Consider the following 22,007-nt stretch of genomic DNA (forward strand, 5'->3'; position numbering starts at 1 on the left):
TAATGTCAAATTCTCCCTCTAAGCTAGACAGCTCAGTTCCATCCTATCTGAACCCAACAACTGGAACTACTGTAGAGGAAAGTAAAACAGACATAAAGCTTAGAAGTCCTCGGTAGGTCTTTGTTTTGGACAGTTGTTACCCTTAATTAAGCAGCAGAGTCCTGCAGATACAGAGCTCTGTAGTCGGTACCTAGAGCCCAAGTTGACTGACTGCCAGCAGGGAGAAAGCATCTTTCCTTCACATCACATTGCTTTCAGCATGGTCAGATCAGACTGACTGAACAACTTCAGAGCATGTGGATTACCTCTCAAAAAAAAAAAAAAAAAATCAAAGCTTGGTACAACCTTACCTGACTAGCTAGAGAGAGTATAAATGCCCAGTCTTCTTGCCATTGTTCTTCCCTCAGTGAAAAATGTAAACCGAAGCTCTGGGAATACCACGATTCCCAGTCTTTCCAGCGTGTGTAAAACCTACCAAGTAAATGTCAAATGGAATCATGGTAAGTAAGCTTTGAACCAGCAGTACAGTGCTCCAAATCTTTAGTGTAGGGTTGGGGGTTTGTTTTTTGCTTTTTTTTTTTTTTTTTGGCAATTCCTGTCAAGAAATTAATGCCTGCATTATGGAAACAGACATCTTTAGCATATCTCCAACCAGAATCTCTGTTAGTTTAATAAACCACTCAAAGCCAGCCATGGTGCTGTACATCTATAATCTCAACACTGCAGAATTTACAGCCAGCCTGGGCTATGCAGTGAGTCTGTCTCTAAAACAAAGAATGTGTTCAAAATGTCATTTGCAGTATTAAACACAAAGATACCATATTTTTCCAGTGATGTAACACTATATGTACACACAATGCCTTGAAATATTCCATCATGTTCTTAAGAATATCAAGATCACATGAATTCTAGTAGGATAAACCTATAATCCTAACATTTGGGAGGTAGACGTAGCGGACTCAGGAGCTCAAGAATCATCAGCTATGTAGAGACGTTTAGGCTAGCCTATAATAAGACCCCTTATCAGAAAAACAAAACTATAAATGTCACCAGCTTTATACCAATAAAATCTCATGATTAAGTACTAATCCAAAAGTTACTCTTAACTAGAAAAACAATTCCTTCTTTATATTTAACATCCTTTAAAATGCTTTCATATAATAAACTAGGCAAACACAAATTTCACTAAAATCATGCAGCATAACAAAACAAAAAACAAAGACCTCTGAAGAAAGACATTTAAATTTGAATGATCACATTTTCCTCCAATACATTTAAATTCTGTGGGGGGTAAGAAAAGACAAGTAAAGCTGCAGCAGCAAAAAGTTTACCATATCTTTAATTTAATAAAAGGTTCTGTAAAAACTAAACTTACAAACTTCAGAGTTTCTAAAGTATAACATTTCAGAGATTTAATCTTTAATTGATTAAAAATATTTCCAGGCTCAATGGTTAAGAGTACTTGTTTTGCAGAAGACAAATTAAATTCCTAGAACCCACACAACATCTCACAACTGTCTGTAACACCAGTTCCAGGGGAATACCATGACCTCTTCTGACCTCTGTGGGCACCAGGTACACATGTGCTGCATGGACGTACATGTAAGAAAAACACTCATATACATAAAATGAAAAAAATCTAAAAATAAGTTTTAAGCGTTTTTATGTTCAAAACCTTCTAACATAACATTTTTAAAAAAGAAATATAAGCACTTCTCTTTCACAATTGCTTAGTGTTCACAGAATTCCATTTGAATGTTTGAAGGGCAATAAATACACAGTTTTGCTAAGCTTAAGAAAAATATTTTTTTTGCCGGGCGGTGGTGGCGCACGCCTTTAATCCCAGCACTCGGGAGGCAAAAGCAGGTGGATCTTTGTGAGTTCGAGGACAGCCTGGTCTACAAGAGCTAGTTCCAGGAGAGGTTCCAAAGCTACAGAGAAACCCTGCCTCGAAAAACCAAATAGGGAGGGAGGGAGGGAGGGAGGGAGGGAGGGAGGGAGGGAGGGAGGGAGGGAAAGAAAGAAAGAAAATATATTTTTTCAAAGTGAAGATGTATAGTTAGAAATACTTTTAAAATTTATGTCTATTAGTGTGTGGGTGTATAGAACCATAGTATATACAGTCAAAAAACACTTGCAGGAGTTAGTTCTTTCCTTCCATCATGGGTCCCAGCCCAAGACAAAATTCTCAATACCTGAAGCTAATGGGCCCATAAGGACAACCTAAACCTAACGTATAACCAAGCTGCACCATGCGAGTTTAGATTAATATCTAAAAAATTAAATCCCTGTCCATGGATTCGAGGATTCAATACTATCAAGCCATTAATATACACATTCAATAGAATTACAATCAAAATCCTGGCTGGCGTTTTGTAAAAATTGTTAAACAGATCCTAAAGTTTATATCAGAAAATATAATTTTAAAAAGCTACAGGACTCCTTCATACAAGCACTAAGTCAAAAGATTCACACTTCTGACAGAAAAAACCAAGAGTCTAGGAAAAAATAAGTTATTTTTTAGTAAAAATAGAGAACAATCTTTTCAGTATACTGTACAATTAGATTTCTACAGAACTAAGTTAGGTCATGATAAACGATCAAAGCACTAGATTCCAAAAATTAAAACTATAAAATTCTAAAGATAAAACAGAGGATCAAATCTTTGTGACCTTGTCTTAGTTTGAGTTTTGGGTTTCTATTGCTGTGATAAAACAGCATGGCCAAAGGTGACTTGGGAAGGAAAGGGTTTCCCTTCATCTTTTAACTCTTGGTCACATTTTATCAGGGGTGGGAGTGGGGTCCCAGACTGAAACTCAAGTCAGGAACTGAGGCAGAAGCCAATGAGCATTAAGGCCTACTGGCTTGCTCAGTCTTTTGTGTGTGTGTGTGTGTGGTTTTTCGAGACAGGGTTTCTCTGTAGCTTTGGAGCCTATCCTGGAACTAGCTTTTGTAGACCAGGCTGGCCTCGAACTCACAGAGATCCACCTGCCTCTGCCTCCCAAGTGCAGGGATTAAAGGCGTGCATCACCATCACCCAGCTTCAGTCTGCTTTCTTATTGCATCCAAGAGCACCTGCCCAGAGGTGGCACTACCCATATTAATCTTTAATCAAGAAAATGCCTCACAGGCCACTCTGGCATGGACATTCTTTCAAATGAAATTTTCAATTGAAATAACTATCTTGTATCAAGCTGACAAAACACTAACCATGAAGGACCAACTACAAAAGATGTTAGCCGTGACAACAACAGCATGTATAATTAAAAAATAGCGACAAACAAGACTTATTAAAACCATAACTTGATGGGCGGTAGTGGCACATGCCTTTAATCCCAACACTCAGGAGTCAGAGGCAGGCAGATCTCTGTGAGTTCGAGGTCAGCGGGCCTATAGAAAAAGTTCCAGGACAGGTTCCAAAGCTACCCAGAGAAACCCTGTGTCGAAAACACCAAACCAAATAAAACAAAAACAAAAAAACAACCAAAAAAGAAAAAAAACCCTTTAGAGCTAGAGTGGGCTGAATGGTTAAGAACATTGGCTGCTCTTCCAGAGTATCCAGATGGGACCTTCTGCACCCCATCATAACCATCTGTAATTCTAGTCCCAGGGGATCTGAAACCCTCTTCTGGCCTCCAAGCTGTGTGTGGTATACAGACATGCATGCAGCAAAACACCCATACACACAAAATAATAAATTTACATTTAAAAAATGACTAAACCTTATCTCAATAAACAAAAAAAAAAAGACTTCTGTCACTCAAAGATATCATTAATCAGAAAATGAAAGCCATGGATGGAAGAAAACATTCACAGATCATGACTCTAAACAGGGACTTGAAACATAAAGTATATCTACAGCAGAAAACATAACTCTTGAAGATTGAGCATACAAAGAATGCTGGGGCCTAGTTTGGTAGGAAATTTGCTTAGCATGCCTGAAGTCCTGATCTGAGCACCAAACACCAAGGCATTAGAAAAAGCAGGGAAATGAGAGAGATTTCACCAAAGATTTATGAACACTAAGTACATGAAAAAAAACATTCCGTACCATCAACCATGAAATAAATACAAATCAAGTGACAGTGAAGATAGCACTTCATGTGCACAAGAATGACTATAATCAAAACAATAAAGTATTAGTGAGGATGTGAAAAAAGCATGCTTTTCATATAATATATATGTTGATAGAAATTTAAAAGGGTCCAGACACGATGAAATATAGTTTGGCCATTTCTTAAAATGTTAAATATATATTTACTATATGCCCCAACAATTTCATTCCTGGGTATCTACACAAGCAGACAAAAATATACTGTTCCACAGAGGCGTATACATATCACAGCAGAACTATCTACAAGAGCCAACCTGAAAACAACCTAATCTTCCATTGTTAAACAGATGAATAAAAATAGTTTGAGGCCAGCCTGGTCTACAAGAGCTAGTTCCAGGACAGGAACCAAAAGCTACAGAGAAACCCTGTCTCGAAAAATCAAAAAAAAAAAAAAAAAATACGATGGAATATACCTTAGACATAGACCACATTATTTTGAGATTCCATTTATATGAAATATCCAAAAAAGAGAAAAATATAGGTATAAAGTAGATTAATAATTCCATGCAGCTGGAGATTGAGAAACAGAAGGAAATTTTTAAAAGAGATATGAATTCTCTTTTGAGGTGATAAATCCTCTATAATTCTGCTGCAGTGGTGGGTGTTACATCTATAAATTAAATAATAAGCAGTGAACAATATGCTTTAAACATTGAGGGCAAAAAGTACTTCAGTAAAGCTACTGTTTTAGAAAATGTATTATAAATTGAAATTTCTAGATATTTTAGTCTTGCTTTTTAGCATTTTGACTGAAATATTCATGAAAGCCCAGTATTAACTATATGTATCCAGAGAGGGCATAGCCATATATACATCTATACTTCCAACAGCATTTGCAGCAGTCTACACTGAAAAATATAACTCAAAATGACTACCAAATAAACAGCAATGACTCTAAAAGATCTATAATGATTTTTCTGTTTATTGACCAATTACCCCTATTTGTTTCTCTGAGAAACTGGATAAGACATTTCAATGAAATAATTAATAGTTTTAACTGCCCATTAGACACAATCTATAATTTCCTAGAAAGGGAGTCTCACTCAATGAGGGATTCTCAAGGCTGGCCTACATGGAATTATATTGATTGTGTTAACAGGGTTGGGAAGACCCTTCCCTGGGCAGGACAGCAGGACTGTAGAGAGTACAGAATGAGTACAGATGAGTACTAGCATGCATGCAGATTCACTGTTCTCTGCTCTTGACTATGAATAATGTGACCTGTTGCTTCAAGCTCCTGCCACCCTGACTTTCCTACAGTGATTAACTTTAATCTGTAATTATGAACCAAATAAATACTTCAAATTGCTTTTGTCTAGGTGCTGTGCAGCACTTACCTCTGTAATGAACGACCTTTCATCTTGGAGGGTAGGTGAAACAACAGGATGTTCTAAGGAGAGGTGAAATACTATTGGGAAGCTATTAAGACAGGTAGTTAACTCAAAATAGCTTTAGAAAGTCCCTGAAACTGACTAGATTCATTAGGCAAACTGACTAGATTCATTAGGCCCTGTCTCCCAAGAGTATATAAACAGTAAAGATTGCTAAGAGAAGAAGAGAAGACTTACCAATCTTTAAGAATCTCTAAGAAGCAGAGACCAGGCAAACTGCTGTAAGAGGCTCAGACCAACTGAGCCTCCTGGAAAAGACCTGCTGAGATGCCTATAGGCTGTTCAGTGTGCTTCAGGTTTCATTTCCATGAGCTGACACCCGTGCTGGGCTGGGTTTTGTTCATTTCTGGTCCTATAAGTAATTCCTCACCCATATTCCTAAAAGTAACTCTCCCTCCACCCCAATAAAACTCTTTGGTTCATCAAGCTGGACTGTCCATTGTTCTGTTGTGGGCTCCTTTTCTGAAGTGAATAGACAAGGTGTTATCTCCCCAGGAAAATTCCATCACACAACACCGGGTTATTTGTTCGAAATAACAGGAAAGTAAGATAAAAGCAAGGATAATACTGTCTATTCAGTCTTGAGAACATTAACCAGCTCAGATCACAGATATCCAATAGAACTGCACAGCTACAAACACATAAAGACATAAAAACAGCCTAACCCAAAAGTAATACAAGTCACATAATAGAACACTGCTTTCTAGGCTCTCACTAGGAATTTTAAAGGACTGAAGACAATATTCCCTGGTTGATTTGGAGTATGCAAATTAGCAACTCAGTAAAGAACAGCTTTAAAGAGGGAGAGCTATCCAAGTGTTAGGTTGGCCCCTCCTCTCCTGACCTAGATCAGGACCCAAGTTTGTCCTCCAGTCTCATTCTGCCATGTAATAGTCATGTGTTGAGTTTAAAGAGCAAACTAGTCACTGAACCCCAAATCAAGAGCAGTCCATTATAACCTTTATCCCCGTCCTGTTCCCAAGACATCAGAAGGAGATTCTATAATCTGTGCTTTCAACTCAGCTTTCAATATGAACTCTAAAACACCAAGCAAAGGTATCGGATGGCAGATTCTAGAAGATGGCATCAAGGCATGATTTATATCAGGAGTCCTATGCACCTAACAGCTCCAGGTTTTCACCTTAAAGCATCCATTAGAATCAAGACTACTTGAGAGTTCTGCTGCAATGACACAATGCTAAGCATCTCATGCTGTCTTATTCAAATGAAATGCACCTCCCTAGCTCATTTCTGTGCTCTCTTATTACCTCTTCCCACCCTTGCAACAGAACTTGACTCAGTCCAGTTAAAATATAAATATCAGAAGATCACTTGTCAATATTAAGAAACAGGCAAAATAAGCCCCAAAGCTACTATTATTAGCCTCAAATGTCTTTTAAAAATTAAAGAGTTAAAAAAGCTTCACAATTAGAGAAAGGAGTAAATCAACTACTAAAATTCACAATTTATTTTCAGTTATATGAGATAAGTCAATTACTATCAAAGGAAAATTCCCAAGCTTCCTTGGGTGATGTGTTTGATTTTATATGGGGCAAAATTTTTTGAGACAGGGTCTTCATACACAGCTGAGAGGTAGCCTTGAACTCAGTCCTCCTGTCACTTCCATCCAAGGTACTGGGGTTACAGGAATACCACTATAACCTAATCCAGGCTGCTTTTCAAAGCAGATTTTGCAAGGTGGTAGATTCAGTTCAGATTTGACTTTCCAGCTAAGAAGCTAAAATCGACACTAGAAAATCTACCCACCTTACAGAGCAATCACATTAAACTTACAAGGCAGACCTATACAGACCTATTTAAACACACACACACACACACACCCCAAAAACCCTGCCATCACAAAATCCAACCAACCACACCCCCTCTGTATAGGCAGACACACATTCTTTCTCTCTCCCCCTCCTTCTTTCTCTCTCCCTCCCCATTCCTGACCTCATTAAAAATAAAGCTTTTAAAATTTTTTATTTAAGATATGGTTCAATAGTTTTTTGGTTGGTTGGGATTTTTTTGTTTTTGTTTTTCAAGATAGGGTTTTTCTATGTAACCCTGGCTGTCCTGGAACCCACTATATAGACCAAGCTAGCCTAGAACTCAGAAATCCACCTGCCTCTGTGTTCCAAGTGCTGGGATTAAGGATGAGAACCACCACTGTCAGTAGCTGAGATGGCTCAATAGTTAAAAGTACTTGCTGCTCTTTCAGAGGACCTGAGTGCAACTCCTAGTACCCGCATGACAATTCAAACTGATCCAAGGAGTCCAATAGCCTGGCTTCCTTGTGTACCAGACACACACACAGTCCTAAAAAGAAAATTATATATGAGCAGAAAAGTAACCCACTACTATAAGGAAATGATCCAGCAAAAGCAATTCTAAACTGAAACAGAAAAGGGTGCCAGCTCACCAATGTGAACAATCATGCAGGCTGTCATGCAGGGCTTTCCGAAGCACCGAGTCTTTGTCATAAATGCCCCAGGTAGCTTGTAGTACTGAGTCAAGTAAACAATCTCCGGCAGTCCGGTTCCAAAGTGCATACAATCGACTGTCCAAACGTGTAGCCAACTCCAAAGACCAGTTTATAATTGGAGATTCTTCCTCTAGCTCTAGAAGGAATTTAAATAATAACGTTCATTTTCATGCCTACATAATTAATGTAAACTTTCTAAAAATGTCAAGCATATTGTGGTTCTGGAATAATTATTTAACTTTCAAATCCTTTACAATCTTTTTTAACAAAAATACTTTAATACAAAATTATATTCATTCTAGAGTAAGTAGTAGAAAACCAAGGTTTTGGAGTTTTAATTAATTTATATACTTGTTCACTCTATCACAGTCCAAGGCTGTGAGTGTCTTTTCTGTTTTGCACTGTTGGTTTCAGGGTTGCAGGTCAAATCCAGGACCTTGCATATGAGACCACTATGACACTGCTCTTAAGGACTCTACATTTTTAATTTAAAACAAGGCAAGACAACTACAAAATGAACCACTTCCTACACTTTAAAAAAAAATGAAACGGGCTGGAGAGATGGCTCAGGGTCTAAGAGCACTTCACTGGCTGTTCTTCCAGAGGTCCTGAGTTCAATTCCCAGCAACCACACAGTGGCTCACAACCATCTATAATGAGATTTGGTGCCCTCTTCTGGCTTGCAGGCATACATGCAAGCAGAACACTGTATACATAATAAATAAATAAATTATAAAATAAATAAAAATGAAACAGGTAACTGATTTGGTAAAGGGTAAATTACACTATTCATCATTTACTTACCTTTTTGAACATCTCTATCAAGCACCTCATCAAATAATTTTTCTTGAACTGTTGGAGGCAAATCTTCAATATCTGCACAGAAAAATCAGGCTTAAAAGCAGTTCTCATATTTAATAACAATTTAAATGCTAGTTTCTAATAAAAACACCTCTTTTCTACTGAAGCTGTCAGATATTTATGTTTAATGTTGTATGTAACATGACATATATATATATAATTTTATAATTTTCCTTTTTGAGTTTCATTACTAATATTCTTAAAGTTAATATAAAAAATAATGTGTAGACAAATACTTATAGATTTTTATTTTTTCTTTCTCTTCATATGGGGTATTTTTTTGTAGAAACCTTCCCCCCCCCCAGTTTTTTGAGATAGGGTTTCTCTGTGTACCCCTGCTTGTCCTGCAACTGCAACTTGCTCTGTAGACCAGGCTGGCCTTGAACTCAAGAGATCTGCTGATCTCTGACTCCCAAGTACTGGGATTAAAGGTGTGCACTACCATGCCAGTCTTAAACCTGTTATTTGCAAATTTAAGAATTTCTCATAAAAGTTAATGAGCCATGCACTTTGACCCACAATATTTTTGTAACCTTCCTCAAGTACTCTAGGTTCTATTTAGGTTACTTAATAGAGCACTCTACTGTATAAAAAGCATTACCTTTAAAAGCCTCTGGGGGGTGAGGAGTGGCCCAATGATTAAGACAACTGGTTGCTCTTGCAAAGGACCCTAGGTTCAAGTCACAACACCTACATGATGGATTATAGTCATCCTTAACTCCAGTTCCAAGGAAACTGATGCCCTCTTCTGACCTCTGAGGCACACACTTATAGTGTACATGTACACATGCAAGGAAAATATTCATACTTATACATTAAATATATTTTTTAATTTTAAAGGTTTTTCTGTTTTTTTTTTTTTTAAGTTTAATTTTTTAAATGGTATTTTCAATTCTTTAAAAAAAACCAACCTATGTATGGTTTGGTAAGATGGCTTAGAAGGAAAAGTCACATGTCAAGTCTGATTGTCTGAGTTCAAATCCCCAAGACCCATAGGATGGAAGGAGAGAACCAATTCAGGTAAGTAGTACTCTACCCTCAATTACATACCATGACTAGCACATGCACACAATAAGAAAATATAATAATGATTTTTTAAGTCAATACCTTGAGATAAGCTTAATATACAATATATTATATGAAATTTACTGATTCTAAAAGGCTTCATTAGCCAGGCATGGTGGCACAAACCTTTAATCCAGCACTCAGGAGGCAGAGGCAGGAGGATATCTGTGAGTTGAGGCCAGCCTGATCTACAGATCAAGTTTCATGACAGCCAGAGGTACAGAGAAACCATCTCAAAAAACAAAACCAAACAAAGGCTTCATTATTAACCCTTTCCACATATAAATACTTCTGATTACAAAAGATTGAAAACACTCGGGTACTAGATAGAACCTTTACTTGAAAAAAGAAAAAGTTCTTTGTTGTATTTATTCAATATCAATTCACAAAAGGCAATCTCCAGACATTTTCAACTATGAGAAAATTAAAAACATTAACAAATGCTTCATAAATACAGCAGAAATTAATGGATGAAAAACAGTGGCATACTCAAAGGTTCCATTATTTTTAATTCAAATAACCTAACATGTGTGAGTATATATGTATGTATGTATGTATGTATGATGTATGTATGTATGTATGAATGTATCCCAATCCTTAGTAGTAGCCAATGGGTATATATAGTTTCAAAGCAGAAAGATATGAAAATTAAAAATAGGAAACTAAAGAATATTCTTAAATAAAAGGAGAAGATGAATGGATAATATATATGTATGTCTGTATGTATATTATATATGTATGTTTGTTTGTTTTTAATATGCCAGATGTGGTGGCATATTCCTTTAATCCTAGTACTCAAGAGGGAGATATGAGTTCAAGGCTAGCCTGGTCTACATTGAAAGGTCAAGGCCTAGTCAGAATTACACAATGAGATTCTGTCTCAAGAAAAGAACACATAAGAAATGGAAAATGGTGGTTTCACACCTATAATCCCAGCACTCATGTAGATGAAACAAGAGATCTGTGCAAGTTCTAGATAACATGAACTACAAAGAACTTATCTTCAAATTAAACTAAAGCCAACAACAATAACAAAAATCATTTACTGTCTTCTAATCATCAAAGTATTTGCTTAGAAACATGACTGACTTCAAGCAGAAACAGAACAGTCAAATCTTAAGATCCTAACTTATGGGGCTAGCGAGATAGCTCAGCAGTTATGAGCACTGGCTGCTCTTCTAGAGGACACAGACTTGATCCTCAGCATTTATATGGCAGCTCACCATTGTCTCTAACTCCAGTTCCAGTGATCTAATATCCTTTTCTGGCCTCCGTGGGTGCCAGATATACATGCAGGCAAAACACTCGTACACATAAAATATAAAAATGTTAAAAAACCCAACTTATTTGCTTTCTCACAAAAACATATTTTTACCTCTACATAAAAAAATAACTGTAAGAAAACAGAGACTGCTTTTCATAATAAATTTTGGGGTTACCTGCGGGCAATGTAAATGTTACAAGGTCAGTCAGAAAATAGCAAGCAAAATCTCCCTTTCTCTGGTGAAGAGAAGCAGCTATTTCTCTCCGGATTTGTTCTGTCAGTTCAGGACACACCATTGCTGGAATACATTTTGCTGCTTGTTGAGACACCTTAAATACAGAAAGAAACTTCCTTCTGTATCTTATTTATCATGAATAGAAACAAAACATTAACAGCACTTAAATTAGCAAAATTCCCCCAATTCAATTTTTTTAATCTTAAATATACTAGGTATTATTTCCTTGCCAGTAGACATTTATATCAATGGGACAACTATTCAAAACAGTTATGAAATGTGGAATGGCAACAAATGGTACAGATTCCAACTAGCATTCCAGCTGCATCTAGTGTGTGGAACAAGGAATGATGGTGCACGCTTGTAATCATGATCACTAGAAAGTCTGAGGTGGGAAGACCAGGAATTAAGAGGGCATCCAGGGATAGATCGCAACACCCCCCCCCCCCCAAAAAAAAACCATTTCTAGGGAAACTCTTTAAATCACTGAAAGGATATGTTAGTAAGTGGAAGTGGACACTCAGTGAGCCAATCAGCTCTGTTCTCTGCTGTTACAAATCTGATGAGAACAAGCTTACTAAAAACCTCATTCCAACCATAAGTGTGACCTGGAACAGCATGCCTTATAGTAACCTACTGAAAGTGTATTTTTCTAACGATGTCGTCTATGCATTACTGCTGCTAAAGTGAGGAGCCAGAGTTGTTAGCTCAGCAGAATTACCACAGCTACAAGACTCCTTATTTTGATTTTATCACTGATTTCACTGACTGCCGGTAACTATGAAAAATTTTACTACATTCTAGCTCCATGAACCCAGAAACTCAAAGTTCAAGTAAATGAGAGGAAAAAAAAAAAAAAAAAAAAAAAAAAAACAGGAACCAATTATCAGGTACTTTCCGAATTACTATTTGTCAGGAACACTCACTGCTAACACGAATGAATACTCCAAATTCTTTTTTAAAAAACTTAGAATGAACCTTGAATACATTTCAAGAGAAACATGAAACATTCCCTTCACCACCATTCTCAAACCTCAAACCATCCTCCCTTAGGCCAGTTGTACTTAACCTGGAGTCCAAGGACTGGAAAAGATTCATGGAGTTTACTACAAAAGAACCTTTTATTTTTCCTAAGCTAGTGGCCTAAACTAGAAGAAATTTTCTTGCAATGTCTTTAATTTTTAGCACTCAGGAAATGGAGGATTGTAAATTCTAAGCCAGCATCAGCTACTCATGCACACACACGTGCACGCTCACTCTCTCCCCCCCTCCTTTCCTCCCCTCTCATTTCTGTTCCCTCCCCCTTGCGAGGCAGGGCTGCTCTGTGTAACAGCCCTGGCTGTCATGGAACTTGCTTTGTAGACCAAGCTGGTCTCCAACTCACAGAGATCCACCTGCCTCTGCCTCCTGAGTGCTGGGATTGAAGTCATGTGCCACCACCACTTGGCCAACACACACACAAATCTTACAAGTCACAAATACGGTTAACTATTCTGATAGCTGTATTTCAATAACTAGACTTCCATTGTTATTTTTTTCTTCACTAAAATGCCATTTTTCCAGGAGTTCTTAAGTCCATGACAAAAAAACTCAGTGAAAATCTTGACCCATATCTTACAATCAACATTTTCTTCTCATTCCAAAAGAACTTGGTTCGGTGCTTTTTTTATAGACATACCCTCTTATGTCAGATTCACACCCTACCTTTCTACCCTCCCTTATGGTAAACTTCCCTTCTCTGAGTCTACCCAACCTCTTCCCCTGATGTCAATGGAATCTTACTACAGTAAACATAATGGCTAGCCAATAAAATCAAATTTTCACCTACAGGGCATATTTTTTAATCTCCATACAGTATCTGTATATAATGGTTCCCAGATACTAATAAACTTGAAGCTTCAATTTATATACTTATATAAAGCATACCCAGATGTGTACTGACAAAAATTTAATCCACATTATCTGACTTTCTGTACTTTTATTCTATTTCTCTTATTGTGAAACAAAGTCTCTTATACAAATAATAAAGTCATATCCCTGGGATCACAGTCACATGGATATAATCGCTTATACCTTCATAAATAGTTTATTTAAATCAATTCTCCACCAAGCTTACTTCACATGCTAACTTCTATTCCTCCTCCAGAAATCTGATGAAATGGGGTTTGGGGTATAGCTCTGTTGGCAGACTGCTTGCCTTGTATTCTGCACAAGATCCATCCCATGCACAGTACAAACTAGGTGCAGCAGAGCAAGGAGGTGGAAGAAGGGTTAAAAAGTCAAGGTTATCCTCAGTTTCATAGCAAGTTGCGAGCTAGCCTAGGATACTTGCAATCCTGTGATGGAAAGAAGGCAAGGCCAAAGGAAGAGCAAGAGCGAGGGAGAGGGAAACTTGATGAAATGTGACTTGCTAAGCAGGAAGTGAAGATACCTCCCAAGTTCTTTCCTAAGTACTCAAATGGTCATTTACTCACACTATACAGAAATACCCGTTCATTTATCCACTTCTCTAGAAACTTAATAAAGGAAGAGTCAACACCCTTACAATTCTATCTTCTCAGCCACAGAGCTTGGGATGTAGCATAGGCACTAAATAAGTATTTCTTAGTTGAATGAACAAATAAAAGTAAATTCCTATGTGTTTCAATCAAACCTAATGACTCAAATATTATGGAAAAAAAGTCCTGCTTCAAAAGGCTATATTGCAAGGAGCAGTGGTGTACATCAGTAGCTCCATCAACTCAGGAAACTGTATGAATATACATTTCAAGGCTATGTTCTATGTATAGGGATCATGGCTAGTCTAGGCAACACATAATTCTCATCATAAAAGGGAAAGAGAGCCGGATGGTGGCATCTTCTGCCTTTAATCCCAGAACTCGGGTGGCAGAGGCAGGCAGATCTCTCAGAGTTCCAGGCCAGCCTGGTCTACAAAGCAAGTTTCAGGACAGTCAGAGCTGGTAAACCCTGTCCTGGACTCCCCTACACCTTCCCCACCCCTCCCCACCAAAAACAGATGTTGGGGTGTGTGTGTGGTAAAACAGGCCTACAATCTAAGCAATTGAGAAACGGACAGAAGGATTGATTAGTGGTTCAAGGAGTAGTCCTTGGCTACCTACAATGTTCATCCTGATTTAATGAGATCCTATCTTTTAAACAAACAAACAAAACAATAAAGCACCTACCACATCAGGGAAGGAATGCTCTTTAAAATACAATTGAAGGGGCTAGAGTGTGAGATGGCTCTGTGGTTAAGAACACTGGCTATTCCTGCTGAGTATGACATGAGTTTGGTTTCTGGCACCCATGTGACATCTTGCAATTAACTATAACTCCAACTCCAAAGGGATGAGACACCATCTCCTGACCTCCAAGGTCACTGCACTCAAATTATACACACATATACAAAAAGCAGGCAAAACACACACTAAAAATAAAAATAAATCTTGAAATCATTAAAAATCTCTTTTAAAAATTAAAATGATTTTTAACAACAAGTAAAAAAGTTTAAAACATTTAAGAATTTGAGCTGGAAGCCGGGCGGTGGTGGCGCACGCCTTTAATCCCAGCACTCGGGAGGCAGAGGCAGGCGGATCTCTGTGAGTTCGAGACCAGCCTGGTCTACAAGAGCTAGTTCCAGGACAGGCTCCAAAACCACAGAGAAACCCTGTCTCGAAAAACCAAAAAAAAAAAAAAAAAAAAAAAGAATTTGAGCTGGAGATATGGCTCAGAGGTTGGAGTGCTGACTGCTCTTCCAGAGGTCCTGAATTCAATTCCCAGCAACCACAAGATGGCTCACAAGAACCATTAATGGCATCTGGTGCCCTCTTCTGGCCTGCAGGGACATATACAGGCAGAACAGTGTATACATAATAAATAAATCCTTTAAAAATCATTTAAGAATATGGAGAAATGCTGTGACATTAAAAATAAAAAATTAGGGCTGAGGATACAGCTCAGCAGTGAAACACTTGCCTAGTATGTACAAGGTCCTACATTCAACCCACAGTATAGCGATAAAAAAATAGAATTAAAAAGAAAACTAAAGAACCTATTTCTTCAATATAAAAGAACATTACCAAACACATACAAGCCCTGGTTTCAATAAACAAAATGCCACACTTACCTCTGTAAGTAATATTGCTAACATATCCTGCCTCTGAAAGCGTATGGCCAGGTGTACCAGAGTGTAGCCAACGTCAAAAGCAGAAGGACGGTTCAGCAAACGTACTTCATCTGCAGTGAGCTGACGTGCAATGTCTCCTCCTGATGACTTGTATGATTCTATGGCTGCTAAATCACCTTCCACCACCCCTAAAACAAGCACCAAGATAGAAAAAGCACTTAAACCTGTTTTTCTTCAAAAGGCATATACAGGTGAAGTAACCACACTAAATTCTTTAACATTCCTTTGTACTTCCTGGATCCTGGAACATCATTTACATGTCCTAAAGAAAATAAGGAAAATTAGTATTTCCCTACCATTTTAAATTTTCTTTCTGGAACTAGAACTGTCTAGTTTGGCACTTACCTCACCATCATGGCTAGGCTCCATACTCTGGCAGACTTTAAAGAACTGTTAGAATACAGTAAATGGATTAAAAAATGAATAAGGACAACACAGTTTGAGAAACTAGACTTCACAGAAAAAAATGAGCCATTATTGTCTTGCATTCATCCTGATGGCAGCAAAACCCAGAGATACACATGTGCTTCCATTTAGTGTATGGCTATTTCTACCCTTTACCCTGAATTTTTAAAGCAGAATAAAACAAAAACTGAGCTTTCTACACTGCTGTGTAGCTCTAAAATAATTTTCATTTTAAGTAAAAATTGACAGCATTTTGAATTAAGAATCTCCCACAGTCAAGACTTCCTTATACACATTACAAATTGTTCATAAATGGCTGCATGTGTCAGTTCACAACTGTGTTGCAGCTCTCCATCTGGGAGTTAAAGGCAGGAGGACTTGCGTTCACGACAAGCCCAGGCTACACAGTGAATTCCACTGTGTTAGAGAGCAATATCGCTAAAGAAAGTGGGTCGTATACATCTTTAATCCCAGGGCGTGGGAGGCGGAGGCAACCAGATCTCTGTAAGGCGAGCCTGTTCTATACACTAAGAGAAAGGGGGAGAATGATAACTGTTAAAACTTATACTACATGATTTTAAATATGCTAAAACAATTAGGAACAGGAACAGAAAACAACACTTTTTCAAAGCCATAAACCTTCCATTCCCATTAAATCATTTTATTAATCTTAACACAAATTAATGTTATGATAGTGATTACTTAACAATATGGATAATAAACAGCCTGGGGGAGGGGATGAGAGTATACATTAGCTTTCAATAAATACAGTAAAATGAATTATCAGACCAACTATTTTTCAGCGCTTCCTAAGTTATATCAGAAAAATAAAGTCCATCTTCTAAGTAAAATGCTAAGATTAACTAAAAATATTCTTAGTATATTTTTAAAAAGGCATTTTAATGCCTTTTTGAATTAGGAATTGAGATAAAGACACTTCTTATACCTAGTACAATGAAACAGTCCTCTATTAAAGACAACCAATCTTAAAATTGACCATTTAATTCCCACACTCACTGCATGTTTGTTGCATCCTGGATACTGTGCTACAGCAATAAGAGCACAAAAGACACTAAGCACATGATGCTTATTCTCCCCCAAATCCTTTTAAATCACATCTGTGAGGAATGAAGGTCAGCTTTAAAAGTTTTCAAACTCCTAAGAGTTAGGGATCTTTTCTGCAAATCTAAATCCCCACCCACACCCAACATGCACATACAAATTTTTCAAGTTAAGGGCTCATGAGAAAGTAGAAATGATGCTGTAGACTATGTAGTCCCTGTTCTTAGGTGTCTCAGACAGGAAGATCCTGTGATTCTAAGAGTATAACAAGTCTAAGTAACAAGAGTGCAGCTTTCCAACTCAAACAAATAAATAAAAGCCCACTATAGTGGGGCTGGGAGTAAAGCTTGCTCCATGGTAGACCCTTTTTTTGCCTAGCGTATATGAAGACCTAGGTTCAATCTCAACAACATAAAAACAAAACCAGCCGAAACCCTCATGTTATTAACTAAGAATGCTTCTTACAGAAATTTTAGTTTATATTTTGGGTCAATACATTTTAACTATAAAAAATCGGCCCTCATCTACTTTAAACATAAAGGCTTTCAAAACATCCTTGTGAAGAAAAGTGCCCTAGAAGTCACTAGGACCAAACTGTAGTAGAGTTAGCATGAGACAACATAACATCTTCCTGAATCACAAAGCTCAAGAACAGACATAAGTAGTGCTGCTTATTAAAATCATCTATCATTAAAGAGTTTCCTATTTCTAATTATATTCATGTATACAAAAAAGTCTAAAAATAATTTAATGCAATTTGCAATATTTAGAACTAGTTATACTCACCCTATCTCCTTTTGTTTCTATAGGTGTTTTAGCTTATTTTGTTTGCTAGGGCCTCACAGTGCAGCCCAAGTCTAGAAACTATGTACCAAAGAATGACCTCTAACTTGAGACAATTCCCCTACCCCAGTCTCCCAAGTGATGGAACTACTATAGATGGCATGTGCCACTATACCCCACCCTACAATGCTTCTTTACAAAGACAACGGTTTTCTCCTTCAGTCCTATCAGAGACAGAACCAGGACTGGAGTTAATTCAGTGGTACAGCACATAGCTAGCAATCGAAAGGCACTGAGTTTGATCCCCGACATGGGAAGGAAAACACTGCATCTCTGAACCTCTACAGATTTTTGGCTTAAAACCTAAAAATATTACCTATTTATAAAATACATATTAAACATGAAATGCTCCAAATTCTAAAAGTAACCCAAGAGCTTGATCAATTTATCTGAAAAGACAAAGAGGAAGATTTGTGCATATGTATTCAGATGTACAGACATGTATGAAATTGCTGTGTGTTAAAATACTTTTTCCCCCCAAGGCACAAATGTGAGGCAATCTAAAGCTAAATATCAAGTGACTACTTTCTTTGGTTTAAAAGAAGAAAATATCCTCTAAATAACTGCCTTCACACTTTAGCTAAGTCTCTGTAAAGCTGATGTCTTAGAAGTTCTTAAGAATTCATTTCCTCACTAATATTTCTGAAGAATGTCTGAAATTAGCACTAGCACATGGGGTGGGGAGATCAGACCAACCAGCACACTGAACTGTGCAAACTAAGCCTGGGACTACAATTGACACTACTACTGCCTGCCTGTCTTCTAAGTATCCAGAATTTCAAATGCTGAACGCCATGTTATACGTATCATACCTTAGAAAGTTGAGTCACATACACAGAACCAGTCAGAATTTTCATTTGACTTGAACATCAAAAATACTGAATTCTCTCCTCCCAATTTGTTAAACTCAAGCAGGACTATGTTGTTGTTCTGCAAAACACAAACTGGAGAAGGAGGAGGCAAAAGAATAAGACTCCAACCTTCCCAACACAAAAAGGAACAAAATACCTCTTTTTAATAACGTTTACTGTCTAATGCTTTGGGAATATATGTATATACATACATATGTGTGTGTGCGTGCGTATATATATAGCATTCACTAACCTTAAGAGCTCACAGCTTCAAGAACTGGTAAATTTATTACAGATCAAAGTTCATGAGAACATGAAACTGTCCAAGTTTTGTTAAATTTTATTAGTGTTCAGAAAGAGCTACTAATCAAGTTTAGAGTTTCTTACATGAGTTTTCACTGTAGGTTTGAGATTTAGAAGGACCTAACTTGTGTCATGAAATTAAACTTTAGCTACCACATTTTTTTTTCTTAGGGCGGGGGAAGGTATCACAATCACAAAGATGTCCCCAAGTTCTTTACATTTTTAGCAACTTCTAACATCAAGGATAAAAGTAAGAAAAAACAGAAGCACAGTAAGGCAGAAAAGGGCAGCAAATAAATGTTAAGTGTTAAAACCTAACTTTACAGAACAAAGGCTGTGGGTGGTGGAGTTGATCAATTCTAAAATCTACACCTGTTCTTTAGGCTTCTGATCACTCACAATGTCTCCAAAAGTAACTGAAGCCTCAGTATTCTTTAATTTAACAAACTTACATTGTGTGTTCTGTCTTGCTCCTCCTCCTTTGTATTATTATAAAGGCAAATAAAGACAACTAGAAGCACTCTGAGACTAACTCCAAACCAACCAGCAGCCTAAAACTGACCCCCAGTTTCATTATACATTCAACTACTGGCAATTAGAGATAAGGAAAATGTTAATGAAAATTTTAATTTATGTAGTCTTTAAGTAAATGAAAGCATATAATGTATTACTAGCTACCAAATAAAATCTTTAAGAGGCAGCTACAGCAGGAAAGCTTACATCATGTTGTCCTATAACTGGGCCAGAGTGAGCTTAACAGATTTTGAAGCCACAGGTCAAAAACTCACTGGGGACTTCACAGCTACTATGGAACTCCATTGGTTAGCATCTGGAGCTGGCTCATTAGATGTTTAAATAATAGACTTGTTTTTCCCCCATATATGGCACAGTTTTCAAAGTTTTGCCTTATTTTCCTTTATGATATAAAATCATAATGGTAACTAACTTTGAAAAAAATGCCAAATGGTAAAAAAAAAAGCCAGGACTTACCTGAACCCACATGGGCCAGCTCAACACTACCCTGGAGTTCTATGGTAGCTGTGTAACATCACAGCATGGTTTATGCTGTGGGGTCAGGGTGGACCTGGAGACAGCAGGCACAATTTCAGGAACCCTTAAAGAGAAAAGTTAGTTTTAAATGGTAGTGTTCAGAATGTCCTAGAGAATGGTCAGTAGAAAGATGCAGACGTGGCTGGCTGTATTGTCTAGGCAGTTCCTCTACCTAAGGCTTAAATTATTTAATTGATTTGCGTATTAACAAGAAACGCTCCCATCCAGTAACCATGTTTATATATATAAGATATAGTTTAATCATAAACCTGGGCTCAAATATTTGCAAGGAACTCTTTTAATACTCAAATAAGAGTTGCATTTTTTGTGAGTATGCATGTGTGTGTTTACGTATACGTATGCCTACAGAAGCCATAAGAAAATGTCATCGAGTGCCCTGCTCTATTGCTCTCCACCTTATTCCTTTGAGACAAGGTCCCTCACTGAACCTGGAGATAGGTTCATTAAGACAGGAAGCCCACAATCCTGAGTTATACAGAAGACAGGTTACACATTGTGGCCACTCCTAGCTTTTTCCATGGGTGCTGGGATCTGAACTCAGGTCCTCACACTCTCACACAGGAAGCACTTTTGCCCACTGAGCCATATCTCCAAGATGAAAAGCTGAATTTTATTTTAAAGCCCATTATATTTTTAACCGTGCCTTCAAACAGGCACAAACAGTGACAACTACAGAAATAATTTGAGCAGACCAAACAAACTGCCTCCTAGTTGTATTTTTCACATGTATAACCAAAGGTAACAAGCTCAGACCAGCCATTTCTACTCCAAGAATAGTATCTCAGAACAGGCATCTTCAAGAGAGAGACAGAGACAGAGAGAGGAAATCAGAAATTGAAACAAATTAATTTTAATTATTCATTTGTATTTTATGTGTATATAAGTGTTTCACCTGCATGCCTAATGTATATATCCTATGTGCATGCCTGCTGCCAGAGGCCAGAAGGTATTGAATCCCTTGGAACTGGGGTTACAGATGGTAGTAAGCTACAATGTAAGTATTGGGAACTAAACCTAGCAAATGCAGCAAAAGCTCTTAACCACTAAGTCATCTCTCCAACTCTGAAAATAATTTCTTAAATCTAATTATAATCAAGACTAACTTCTTTTCAATCCCAATGTTCATTAAAACATACTCTTTAGAAAAATAGAAGGTTCAATGAAGTAAGGAAATCAAAAAGTTCCTGATATCTTTTAAGTGATCTATTAACAATTATAGAACTGGGGGGCTGGAGAGACGGCTCAGAGGTTAAGAGCATTGCCTGCTCTTCCAAAGGTCCTGAGTTCAATTTCCAGCAACCACATGGTGGCTCACAACCATCTGTAATGGGGGTCTGGCGCCCTCTTCTGGCCTGCAGGTATATACACAGACAGAATATTGTATACATAATAAATAAATAAATATTTTAAAAAAAATATAGAACTGTATTAAATAAACTATATTCAGATTATTAACCCAACTATTGTGAAAATATAAATCCCAAAGTCATGGGTAAATATATGAACTCACAGATACTTTCATAAGAAAGGGGATCTTGATGGGCAGAAACAATTGCTACAAAAATGCAAAAATGGAAGAATTTAAAGGAACAAATTACGAAATCATCTTTGGGACAAGTCATCAGAAGTGCATACAAATATTACTAAGTTAGAGAAATGAACATGACTTCCAATTTTAAGATAACCTAAAACATTATTGAACTAAACAAACTGGAGTTTTTTTTTTAAACAGAGAATTCTTAAAGCATCCTTTTAAAAATTATATGAAGAGATATATGCCAAACCCATATTCACCACTGCAGTCAAATCCAAAAGTTCTCTGACTTTCAAACAACAAAAATTTCATCCCAGGCATGATGGCACATGCACTT

The 22,007-nt window shown here is 37.3% G+C and overlaps 1 protein-coding gene across 4 annotated transcripts in view; it reads right to left on the reverse strand.

Moving 5' to 3' along the window:
* Zranb1 (zinc finger RANBP2-type containing 1) overlaps nucleotides 1–22,007 on the reverse strand; it is a 54,956-nt gene that overhangs the window by 3,598 nt on the left and 29,351 nt on the right. For 3 of the 4 annotated variants that reach the window (XM_057777062.1, XM_057777061.1, XM_057777060.1), the window contains 5 exons: nucleotides 15,542–15,729; nucleotides 11,356–11,509; nucleotides 8,795–8,866; nucleotides 7,928–8,126; nucleotides 351–471 (listed from right to left, as the gene is read on the reverse strand). In XM_057777062.1, the coding sequence (XP_057633045.1) occupies nucleotides 351–471; nucleotides 7,928–8,126; nucleotides 8,795–8,866; nucleotides 11,356–11,509; nucleotides 15,542–15,565 (570 nt within the window). In that variant the 5' untranslated portion in view covers nucleotides 15,566–15,729. Of the gene's footprint in view, nucleotides 1–350; nucleotides 472–7,927; nucleotides 8,127–8,794; nucleotides 8,867–11,355; nucleotides 11,510–15,541; nucleotides 15,730–20,055; nucleotides 20,180–22,007 lie in introns of all 4 variants that reach the window. The other variant, XM_057777063.1, reaches the window with a different exon arrangement.

The sequence above is a fragment of the Chionomys nivalis genome, chromosome 8 (assembly GCF_950005125.1).
Source record: "Chionomys nivalis chromosome 8, mChiNiv1.1, whole genome shotgun sequence".
NCBI classification, from domain to species: domain Eukaryota; kingdom Metazoa; phylum Chordata; class Mammalia; order Rodentia; family Cricetidae; genus Chionomys; species Chionomys nivalis.